General features: G+C 39.7%; 1 protein-coding gene across 1 annotated transcript; it reads left to right on the top strand.

The window, feature by feature from the left end:
- The first annotated feature begins 744 nt into the window (after positions 1–744).
- On the top strand, positions 745–13,144 carry dhcr24 (24-dehydrocholesterol reductase). Its single transcript, XM_079679988.1, has 9 exons — positions 745–1,121; positions 2,373–2,528; positions 3,237–3,342; positions 3,829–3,947; positions 7,960–8,223; positions 8,306–8,449; positions 9,997–10,194; positions 11,620–11,798; positions 12,054–13,144. Exons 1-9 carry the CDS (start codon positions 891–893, stop codon positions 12,205–12,207), a joined length of 1,551 nt encoding a protein of 516 aa, XP_079536114.1. The 5' UTR covers positions 745–890; the 3' UTR covers positions 12,208–13,144.
- The last annotated feature ends 107 nt before the right edge of the window (positions 13,145–13,251 follow it).

Here is a 13,251-nt window from a genome sequence, read left to right as displayed (position 1 = left end):
TTCTTCTTTTTCAATTTTTTTTTCTTCACTCACACATCTGCGACCCACTCGAAACGGGCACTGCTGTAGTGTTTTGTGAAATGCTGTAATGTTTTGTGAAATGCGGTGGTGTTTTGTGAAATGCTGTAGTGTTTTGTGAAATGCTGTAATTTTTGGTGAAATGCTGTCGTGTTTTCTGAAATGTTGTAGTGTTCTGTGAAATGCTGTAGCCTATAGTTTTCTGAAATGCTGTTTGAAAAAAAAAAATGCAACTACTTTGATAAAATAAAAATAAGAGAAAGCATTTGCATATAAATATGTTTTAAGAGGTAATTCAAGTCCCAAATCCATTGAAAGCACATTTACAATGGGTTTTAAGGAGATAATTAAAAGTGGGGATGTTATGCCAGTATCAGAGAGTGGGGGGCCCTTGCAAATAATGATGGGGTTGAATAATTGTTTACTGTGTTAGAGTAAGCTTCGTCAGTGTTAAAACTTCTAGCTCTATTCGTCAGACTGGCTGATATGGGCATTGTGTTGTAACGGTTGTAACAGAGCCGTAAGGGACAGGCATGGTGCATGGTGTGACAGCCTCGCTGCTTTATGATTGGTTACATTTCAGAAAGGCTATCGCTCTAAATATCCCACAGTCACTTGTTAGACCAATGAGAGTGGAACGTTGGCACCCGGTCCCGCCTCTTTTGCCATCCTAACCAATCAATGTTGAGCATGAGAGTGGCTGACCGCCCACCTAGAATCGCTAAACTATCGCAGAGAAGGGGCGATCAGGAATCGATGCAGTTAACCCCACATGCATTTCCCTGTGGTTAGCGGTAGTTTAATTAAAAAAGTGAGCCAGGTTCTTTTAGTTTAGATATCGTGCCCCTCTGGATCTGATCTCTCCAGAAACGATGGATCCGCTTTTGTATTTAGCCGGTCTGGTCGTTCTTTTTCTGCTGTGGATCAAAGTCAAAGGTCTAGATTACGTGATCGTCCACCAGAGGTGGATATTTGTGTGTCTGTTCCTGCTGCCGCTCTCCGTTATATTTGATGTGTATTACTATGTGCGGGTATGGATTATTTTCAAGATGTGCTCTGCGCCCAAACTGCACGACCAGCGAGTGAGAGACATCCAGAGACAGGTGAGCCGTCTCATCCTCTGTGACTGTGTGTTTGTGCACAGGTGCGTGTGGTAAGATAATCATTACTATGGTCTTAACATATTCCATTACAGGTCACAGTCCTGAATTGTCTTATTGTCTCTTAATTGACTCAATTAGAAGTACATAAATATCATCAGTAATATTTACTTCAACTATCAAAAGAAAAAGTAGGCTACTCTGTTCCCCAAATGTCTCTTTTCTCAGTAGTATGAAATATTATTCTGTTTTTATCACCAATATATAAATGTCACATCACTTTAAGGTTTGTCAAACTGGAGCCAATTGTATTAACTTTTTTCAAAAACTGGAAATGTGTAGTATATTACAGCATCATATCATATTCGCTTATCATGGGTGTGTATATGTATAAAACGTAGATAGAAAGTATGGGTGCTAAATAATTGCAGAACAGTAAAAAGTAAAATATTTGCCTCCAAAATGAATAGGAGTAGAATGAAGCGTAAAATGGAAATACAAGTGTGTCAAAACATTTTGCATTCCACCACTGGCAACAAGGATATGTGTTATCAGTGGTTTTGAAAAAAGAAAAAAACACCAAAAGTCACGGGAGGTTACAGCAACAGAGATTCAATTAAATTACCTAAACTGAGTTTTCTTAATCACCTTTATTGGTCAAACATTGCTCTCACTCTACTCCTAATAAAGACTGCAGCTAGTAACAAGGACCACGAAGCTGGACAAGGTGACGAATAGACAAGTATACCCCATAACATTGTAATACTATACCAGTAATGTATAGTGGTATTTGTTAATCTAAATTAGGAGTATCATTGGCATGTTCAACAGGGGTTTATAATTATAGTGTTTAAAATATGATAGACTGTTTTCAATTATGTTAGATATATGGAAGCTGGGAACCTTTGTTGGCAGGGCATTGTGATGTAAGAATCCATGGCTTTATCTCTGTTATCTTATCAATCAATTATTACACATCAAGTGTTTCATGCACTTACTCATTTACCTGCTTTTATGCAACTGGAGGATGTATTACTTCTAATGCACACAGTATCAAACATTTCGTTTGAACATGCTTGTACTAAATTATCGTAACATACATTTGATTTACTCATTTGATTTATTTAACACCAATATACAGGGCCGTAATGCTCTCTTATTAAACACTGAGAGCTATGGTTGTCACAAAATATTGGTAATGCTGTGTATCCCCTATGTGTTTATCTCTGTCTCATGTCTTATGACACATTTCAGGTGCGCGAGTGGAAGAAGGACGGCAGTAAGAAATACATGTGTACAGGTCGCCCCGGCTGGCTCACAGTTTCTCTCAGAGTTGGGAAGTACAAGAAAACACACAAGAACATCATGATCAACATGATGGATATTCTGGAGGTGGACACCAGGAAGCAGGTAGGAGGATTCTACAGAATTTGTGTCTGTCTAACGTCAGCATGATAACACTGCTAAACTGTTGAATGGTTGCATGGTAAACATTATATCTGCTAAACATCTACAAATTCAAAGCTCCACTTTGCTTCAGTATAGCAAGAAGCTACTCACACAAAGAGGGACGTCACCTTAACTGAACAATAAAGACAAGGACGCAAAACTAAATTTGAAGGGATGCTCTGCCTAATCCTTTGTATTCTACTATTTTCTTCCAAAATACATTTGGCTATAGCCTGGGGGTTTGTTTTAAACCTCTGTGATCGTCCGACTTCATCTGTTTTTGGCCACATACATTTTCTGTAAATTATTGATACCATGTTCCCAGATCTCAGCATTTAACCGGTGTTTTGATTAAAAACCAATAGAAAGGATCAAAACATCAATTTTCCTAAACAACAGAGTAAGTTATTTGCTGATGGTTTCTAAAAACCACATCATCTTTGTTCTAGGGTAGCTTATCTACGACAGGTGCACGTTGTGAAACAGTCTTTTTTAGTAGTCATTTTTTATACAATATATTCTTTCTTTTTTGGGGGGGAGGACAGTATGAACAAAACAAAAATTGTAATTATTCACTTTTCAAGCTACTACTCATTAAAATGAACATGGCTGGATGTTTGTTGTCAGCCTGATGGGGTTTTCTTTACTCAAGTGATCTTTGTTTTTTAGGTGGTGAGGGTTGAGCCGCTGGCCAACATGGGTCAGGTGACCGCTCTGCTCACCTCTATTGGCTGGACACTGCCAGTGCTGCCCGAGCTCGATGACCTCACTGTGGGTACGTATAACTGTGAATTATTTTCTTGAGAACCATCAGAGAGCGGCATCATCTGTGATCGGTTTCTAGAAATAGAGGCACTGATCATTTCCACCACTCATTGTTCCGTGAGGCAGATGCTGCATCTCCTCCATCAATCACTGCATCCTGTTTAGAGCAGCAGCGACTTCTCTAATCGTGTTAGAGGATTGATGCTGTCGCTCAAAGATGAAACTGGGAGGAAATGGCTGCAGCTTTCGAAGCACCCCTGGATCGAGTTTCATAATGGATTTCCTGATGCTATAAACTGTGCATCAACAATCTAATGTTTTCCCATCAGGCCGCAGTACATTCATTTATCCTGATGTTCAACCAGGCACATACTGTACAGACTCAATCCCAGCCAGCTACGCTAGTCTCTGCTTTTGTGTTTGCCTGCTGTTGCTTCTCACCTGGCTAGATATTGAATTACCAAGAATAAATATGTTATTCTCTCTCCTCTCTCAGGTGGTTTGGTGATGGGTACAGGCATTGAGTCATCCTCTCACATTTACGGGCTGTTTCAGCACATCTGTGTCGCATTTGAGCTGGTTCTAGCTGATGGCAGCTTAGTACGCTGCACTGAGGTGAGTATTGAGTGTGTTGGATGTGCTTCTGACTCCAGGGCTGCAGTAGAAAGTCACAAGACTTATGTCCTATGTCTTTTACGGACTTATTTTCCTTGACGGTACTTACACTGTTAGGATATATAGTTATACGACAGAATTCGCTTTTGACGTGAGTCTGCCATGTTGAAACTACATGCTCAGAAGCAGAGCCGGCCCGACCCATTAAGCGACATAAGCGCCCGCTTAGGGCCCCACGGCCACTAGGGGCCCCCTAGCAAAAAATAAATAAAATGCCAATAAATAAATAAATCTCAGTACACCGTCGCCGTGATAAGTATGTTTAATTAATTGTGTTAATATGCCTAGATTACCTACTCTCAAATTCATGTATTATATTATTGAGTCAATCATATAATACATCCACCATGCTTTACCTGAACCTCATCATGACACTAGAGAGGACGGCAGAATTGTAATTTCCCGTGTACAGTGAATGCAACAGAGGCAAGACACCAGACCAGGGCTATTCAACTACACATTCAGTTGGGCCAGATTTTATAACTACAAAATTCAGCTGGGCCAGACATTCTGCGGCCTGTAAAAAGCGGGTAGTGACACATTTTAAACAAACACATATTACTGTGATGAAAAACATGCAATTTTTATTCATTGTTCATCTAACAAAGGTAGGTCAAAAAGTGCATAAAAACACAACAAATTAGCATTAATTTAACAGAATCTGAAAAAAAAGTGCATAGTTGTAGCGTTACATTTGTTTGCTTCAGAAGTCAAATATTCAGGTTATTTTTTTTTAACCAGGCACATCACAAAGTGCATTTACTGAATACAATAATAGCAGTCTTAATAAATGTCCTCACATACAAAAAAAACAGCTAAAGAGCTCCAATGCAACACAAAGAGGTAGTACTGTAGCAATACTATTTTTTCACTTTTCAAGTAATAACAAAAAAATCATACGTTTTGGTCACATTTGACCCAGACACATTACAAAGTGCATTTAAATGAATACAGAAAGAACTGTCAAGTTACCCTTCAGTGCACAAACCCATAACAAGGGATACGGGTAACTATATGAATAAATACTACAGTACACGTCTACTATAGTAAACTAGGTGCTTACTATCACCTCATTTGTGATTTGTCATCGCTGACTTTCTCAATGGGAGAAGGGACATTTTTTGTTTTGAACAAGAGCAGTGATTTTTGGCTCATAGGATGTCAATGCAATCCTAAGACATTGGTGAAAAGTGCTGTCAGTCAGGGAGCAGCGAGTGCTACTTTTGATTGAGTTCATGTGTGAAAAGCTTGATTCACATGTGCATGTTGATCCAAATATACTGAGCACACAGATCGCTACTTTCTGAACGTTAGGGAACTGCCGTTTTTTGACATCACTCCAAAACTTCGCTGGCCCGTTAGTGCGCTGCATGTCAATAAGTTCCAGTGTATATTTCCCCTTGTCGATGCAGGGAACCACTTCCTTTGCTCTGGTTGATACGTCCCCCTCTATTGCAACAGTGAAGGGGTCTCTGGCAAAGCCCATCACCTCTGTGGGCAGAGCAAGTCCATCCAATCGACCGGCAAAGTTCTCTTTCAACCTCCCAATGAAATCTGTCATCACATCCGTGATTTGTGCCGGAGATGTGATGTGTTTGGGGAGCGTCGGAAAATGCAGCATCCGACCCGTGCTCAAGTCGGTCGCGAAAAGGTCCAGCTTGACTTGGATCTGCTCCACAAGATCAATGACCGTTTTGTCTCTGTTTACGCTTCAGAGTTGAGAGAGACATGTTTTAGAGTTGCTATCATAGGACCACCGTTACTAGCACCACTAGATGCACTTTCAAAAAACGTGCTGCGTTGTGGTTTGGTGGTTTCTATGCAACGCGGAGTGTTGCGTTCATGGTCTGTACTAGTGTAGGAATTTGGCTACGGGAGGCTGGGCCACTCGGGAGTTGGTTCTGGGCCGCATCTGGCCCGCGGGCCGCCAGTTGAATAGGCCTGCAATAGACCAACCAGAGAGTTGAATGGAAATAATCAGTTTTATTGGCTGACAGGTACCTATCCTGTGAGCTGTGACAGTGTTTAAACTGTCAGTCGGACTCAGAGTGTTTGAAGATGGACATAAGAACATATTTTCTTGTCAGTAAACTTCCAAGATATGCGAACATGTAAGCAAAGCATACATTACAGCTACGTTGAAGTTACTTTGAATCACGGGTGTAAGCTAAACCGTTAGCAAGTAGCTATAGCTAGCCAGATATATTAAATAAACACTTAGTCATACAATCTATTTGTAATGTCTTTTAGCGTTACCTGGTGATTTCAAAGAAAGCTCTCTGGAAAATGTTGACTTACTGTTCGACATGAAGCTAGAAGCTACCTTACAGTACACAGTCGATACTGAGTTCTGTTAGTTAAAGTGTTTCATAGTTAGCTTAGCTAAGCATCAACCTAGCAATGATATGATGTTATGTGACAGTATTTCTGAGAAAAGGTCAGCTGAAATGGTGGCATGCCACTGCTTTACGTGTCGACAGCATGTTTGAACGTATTTGCAGCAGTAAATGTGGCTTTTTAGCCACTGACGTTGCCATAACAACACCTGAATTTAAATGTTCAACCTCTTTTCGTGACAGATTTTACATGAAATTATAATTATTCTGAATGATATTCCTATTGACAGCTAGTTTCTATGTGAACATTATGAGATGGACAGCCAGAGAGAATAAATGAAAAACAGTTGTGAAATACTATATAAAAAAACAAGAATACAGTTTAAAAGGGGAGTGATTTGTAAAATATAAGAAAAATAAAATCTGTTTACAGTTCTGTTTCATATGGATGTTGAGAGATGTCTCCATAGATCTCTTAATTGTGCTCTCAAAGTGCTCCAGATTGATGCTTTTAACTTCATTATTTAAAAAAAAAATCTTCCCGGGGGAGCATGCCCCCGGACCCCCCTAGCAGAGATGAGGACCCCCCCTAGAGGATGTTAGGTCCACGGTGTTTACATGCTTATTTATACAATATGTGTGCTCATGCTAACATCATAAGACAAAAGTTGGTTCCGTGTTGTGTGTAGTGAGAACGCGCTAGAGTGAGGGGGCCCCCAAGCCAAAGCTCGCTTAGGGCCCCCAAAAGTCTAGGGCCGGCCCTGCTCCGAAGATGAACTACTAAAAGTGCATCTTGAAAAGATATCATGATCCTTGTTGATGTTTGTTTTCCTGAACAACCAAATAGTGTCATTTTAAATGTTGCTGCCACAAGGAATTTTGGGCATGATCGCTTTTTGTTACGTTCCAATGTAGGGGCTAAAGAAAAGAAAAAAGGAAACATTAATCTGCCTTTTATTGGCCTTAAGATAATTCAATCAGATCTTATCATGGCTCCCACTTGGATACTTGAATGCCATTTCAGTCAGTTAGTTAACCTTCATAAGCAAACATGATTTGACTGCTGCCAGAAGGCTCACATTCAACCAGGTCACCTTGGTAACATCACCATCACCACATAATTATCTGCTTCTTTAGCAGGAACTTTACTTTTAATTGTTGTTAATTATATATAATCATTGGTTCGTCGTGGCAAAAAATCACCAAAATACAATTTTACATAACTATTGCCTCCTGAAAATACTCACTGGGTTTCATTTTGTTCTGTGCTGTTATATGAACACGCCATTGCCATGTTTCTCATATTCAATCATTCTGTTACAGTAAACCCTGTAAAAATGCTTGAATGGAAGAAATCTTGAGTATGAAAAAAGTGAAAGACTGTTCCTTGCCGAAAACAAAAGGACATAACTGCTGTCCCCTTTTCTGACCCTCACTTCCACTAATAATTCTCAGCCAGTCCCTAGGGCCTAACCTAATGCTGTGAGGTCTGCTAATGGTTTTGTCAAAGCCATCATGCTTGGCCTAACATTAGAATCCCAGATAACCGAGACCACATTCATAACCACAAATGTACCATAGACATGTGAACAGTTTGACATTGTTCTGTCACATAGGAGGAAAACTCTGACCTGTTCCACGCCGTCCCCTGGTCCTGTGGGACTTTGGGGTTCCTGGTTGCAGCTGAGATTAAAATAGTCCCCGCTAAAGCCTGGGTGAAGCTGAGCTATGAGCCGGTCAGAGGCCTGGAGAACATCTGTAAACGCTTCACTGAAGCATCGGAGAACAAGCAGAACACGTTTGTAGAGGGCCTCCAGTACTCTCTGGATAGCGCTGTCATCATGACTGGAACCATGACAGACCATGCTGAGCCTGATAAGGTAAGGTGTTTGTTAGCATTAATTTGACTCATTTTCACATGTTTTATGACATTTAACCTTCCTTTTTTCTCTCTTACTTCAGATTAATAGAATCGGCCTGCACTTTAAACCCTGGTTCTTCAAACACGTGGAGAGCTACCTTAAAAAGGACACCGCTGGAGTTGAATATGTCCCTCTGAGACAGTACTATCATAGACACACCCGCAGCATCTTCTGGGAGCTTCAGGTACTCACAACATCACACACACACACACACACACACACACACACACACACACACACACACACACACACACACACACACACACACACACACACACACACACACACACACACACACACACACACACACACACACACACACACACACACACACACACACACACACACACACACACACAACCAGTTCCCATGACCCTTAGGATCACATAGAGTTCTGCAGGGATGATGTATTTTTATTGGGTGACCTTTCCCTGTTCACGATAGTGAGTTTTCCATTGGATTTTTGTACCGCGTAGGCTCTGTGGCAAACAAAAGATTATGAAAATCAAGATAAGTGTGATGAGATGTTTGGAGCGCAAATTCAATTGCCAGAAGTAAAAAACGTTAAAAAGACAATAAATAAACAACAAGCTCATTTTGCCTCTTGTAAGCAACCAAGGCTATTAAAAAAATAACAATTGCAGTAATTTCTTACGTATTTATGTTGTGGAGCAAAATGTGAAACTATCTCATATGTTTACGTTACCCACATAACTTTATTCAGGCAACAAGCCAAACACACATAAAATAACCTGATGACGTCAAATCAAAAGGGAACCGGATATGCAGAAATGCTAACTCATTATCAGGTTCAAGGGCTTATTCCTGCAGCACTCACTCTCAGCTTTATTACACTCTAATGCTCTTTCTCTGTCATAAACACACACACACACACACACACACACACACACACACACACACACACACACACACACACACACACACACACACACACACACACACGCACACGCACACGCACACACACACACACACACACACGCACACGCAGACACACACACCATTAGCCATTAGTGAGATGGGCTTGGCATCCTTTGTTTACTGTAACAGTAAGTTGTGTGATAAATTATTCATAGTATTGGTTTGACAGATACCTGAAGGGGCTTACTCTGGCCTTTGGTGTTTTTGAAAGGGTTTGGTAGGCAGTGCAGAAGAAAACTTGAAAGAAAGAAGGCTGACCAATGCGTTGAATAAATCGACAATTTGTGATAGACATCATTAATGTGTGGGATGTTGAAATATGAGTGTTTGGCACTAGGTGTGGGCGCCCTCTGTTGGAAAATAACAGGAGTGCAACTGGATTTTAGTTGTCTCATCTGGAAAAAGGTTTAATGTAGAAATTCTATCATTATGCAGAAATTGTCTTAGCTAATAGAACTGAAAATATTATTGATTGTCGTCCTCATTACCTCAAACCTGAGGTAAAGGGTTAATACGACAAACATTCACACATTTCCATAAGCCAAGATAGGATCTTGAATGCCCTTCTAGACCCCAAAACACCCACATATTTAATTTTCTCTTCATTAAATCAGAGAAAACTGAAATCACCAAATGTTTGGCCTTTTTTGCCTAATAAATAACTACCATTTCTTCAAATTATTTTGCTGATTGATTCATTGTTCCAGCACTTGTTAAAGCAACATGCATCACATAAGGGCATCCTCAGTATCATATTTAACCATTGTTGTTTATGTTGTGTCCTTTCTTCAGGATATTATTCCATTTGGTAACAACCCGATATTTCGCTGGGTTTTCGGATGGATGGTTCCTCCTAAGATCTCTCTGTTGAAGCTCACCCAGGGGGAGACCATCAGACGTCTTTATGAACAGCACCACGTGGTGCAGGACATGCTGGTACCCATGAAGAATCTGCAGGATGCCATCACGCGCTTCCACCAGGACATCGACGTAAGACTGATGAATGAAGCCTATTATTACCCGCTGTTTATAGTAATTACTAGGGATGTAACGATATACCGAATATCGCGGTATCGCGGTAAATAAATTTCCCAATACCGTCGTGAGACTGACAAAATCTACCGCGATTTTTAAAAAATAATAATTTTTAAAAAATATATTTTTTTTTTTAAACACTTTTTTTTTTTTAAACCTTTATTTAACCAGGTGGTCCCATTGAGATCATCGATCTCTTTTTCAAGAGAGACCTGTCCAACATGGCAGCAAGTAGGTTACAACATGAAAATAAAACAACAGATAACACAAAAGGACATCGTATTTACAGGGCTACATTTACACACCTAGAGACATTGACAAGTACCAACCATATAGTTATATCTCGCCATGTCAATAAGCCTGGCGTTAGACTTTTTCGCTGTCCGTCATTTTGACAGACAGGATCGTAAAATATCCGTCATAATCCCTTATTACCCGTCGGGTCTGAACAGTTCACGATAGAGCATGCTCGTGAACTGTCAACGGGGGGTGGGGGGGGGCGGTGTTATGCCGTGTGTGCATGCACCTCGCGGGACGCGCACAGCGTGAAGCAAAACCTCCCAGACATGTATTGATCTGTACGGCAAAGTACGGTTTGGGAACTATATCATTTCCTTTTGGAGGGCATGCATAACACGGCATAACACCAGAGCCTCGCTGCGGGGAAACGTTGGCGCTGTTCCGAGTTTGTTCTAATCTGTCAAAATGACAGACTGCTTTCAGATTTTTCCGTCATTGTTAAATAAAATATTCGGTTAACGCGACCACTGGTGTCCCAGCAACATCAGTACCAAGCGAGAGAGTTGTTTCCAGAGCAGGGGATATTGTAAATGCCCAAACACCCCAGCTTATAAATACCTGGAAATGTGGACATTCTCATATTCCTAAAAACCTGTCTGATGATGCTGAGTGAGTGACTAGTGAGTTTGAGTTGAGTTACTTGAAAAACTAAAGTGAAACTTGATTTATTTTATTGCAGGGTCTGATTATTAAATGTCCTTGTTTATTTGTGAGATGCAGTGGCATAAAGAAAATGCTTACTTTGTTGGGTAGTACCAGTAGGTACAAAAACACTGGTTTTCTTGTTCCAGTCTGTTACTGTCACTTTGTTTTTGACACTTTAAAATAGTGCTATCCTACAAAAAGGCTGTAAAAATCAGATTTATTATGTAATAAAGAAATATTTTCCGAATAAAAAAATGTTTTATTGAAAAAAAAAAAATTATGATTTTTTTTTTCTTCCCTTTATCATTCAATATCGCGATAAATACCGTACCGTGGACTTGTTATCGCGATATTATCGTACCGTGAGTTTTTGGTATCGTTACATCCCTAGTAATTACTCCTGGTTAAACTCCTGCGTGTCTTGTGTTATTCTAGGTGTACCCTCTGTGGCTGTGTCCCTTCCTGTTGCATGCAGGCAGAGGGATGGTGCACCCCAAGGGTCAAGAGGACGAGTTGTACGTGGATATTGGGGCTTATGGAGAGCCAAGAGTCAAACACTTTGAAGCTAAAGCATCAACACGACAGCTGGAGAAGTTTGTTAGAGAAGTGCATGGGTAAGTCTAAACAAATACAGGAAATGTAGCATTTGTAAAAAGAATTGTAGAGAATTGGGTAGGGATTCACTTTAGCCTTTTGAAATTAGTATTTTATTCACATAACATATAACAACAAACACTTGGTTTTATTCATCGTGACAAAAAACAAATTCAACTGCCTCAACACCTAAGGATCAAAATAAATAGGATTTTTTCCCCCACTTGCCTCTCAAGGCTTACGTAGTTAATACATGTGCATTCTGCCTCCTGCAGGTTCCAGATGCTGTACGCAGATGTGTACATGGACCGAGAGGAGTTCTGGGAGATGTTTGATGGACAGCTGTATCACAAACTGAGAGAGGAACTGGGCTGTAAGGAGGCCTTCCCGGAGGTTTACGACAAAATCTGTAAATCTGCCCGACACTGACCCCGATCACTGTGTGACAGATACACTGAGGCAATGTCAACTCATATTTGGTGTGTCTCAACGGCTACAAAAAATTGATTTAAACAAAGATACATTTTGGGCGAACTGCTATAAGCTAAATAATTAGTTGTTTTTGTCTAAAGAGGCTTTTATATCGATGTGAAGCAAAAGCACAAGAATTGTAATGCTAACAATTATCGAATGTATTCTCCTTTTCCCTTTTTCTGTACAACCTTAAACAAATTTTAGTTTAACAAAGTTATCTTTTTTACCTTTTTTAAAATTGTATGTTAGGCACTGTATAACTACCTTTGTGTACATTACATATTTTTTACATTTTTGTCTGTACACCATTCACTAACAGGTCAGCCTTAACTACAAATGTCATACACTCAAAACATCACTTCCTAATTATCTTTATACATACAATTAAATATATGTTTCAAATAAAGATATACAGGGAAAAAGATGCCAAACAACTCTATTGTCACTTATAGGACACCTATTTTTATATCACAATAATGTCATAGCACCAGGACTAAGGATTTAAAACTCTTATCTGCAATAAACATAATTCTCATGATTTAAAAAAAGATACGTCTGAAGTTCTTAGGGAACAATACCATGCTTCGCTTCACTAGTATTAGGGACTCACAGCTGTCACCCAAACATTGTCAAGATTCACCCAGCACATTGCAAAACTTATATTTGTGTTCCTTTTGTATGTACTTCTGTATCCTTTAACATCTTATTTAAATGGGATTGCATATAGTTAAAGAAATTGATATTTCTTGACAATTATTTCCTTTGGTTTGAATTACTGAATAACTGGACAAGTAGGACACACTTACTTTTTTTGGATGTCATTACTTTTTCTGTTTAATGTAAATTAAAGAAAAATGTAATCTTTGATTATTAAAAAACGATGTTTTCAAAAGCTTCCATGTTATGTGACCTAAAGACTCCAACATGGCATTATATGACAACACTACACCAGCAATGAGACACAACTCTCTTTATTTGATTTCAGTGCCTTCTCTATTT

The sequence above is a fragment of the Notothenia rossii genome, assembly GCF_949606895.1.
Source record: "Notothenia rossii genome assembly, chromosome: 1".
Taxonomy (NCBI): domain Eukaryota; kingdom Metazoa; phylum Chordata; class Actinopteri; order Perciformes; family Nototheniidae; genus Notothenia; species Notothenia rossii.
Note: the sequence above shows the minus strand (reverse complement) of the source record. Positions and strands in the feature narration are given on the sequence as shown.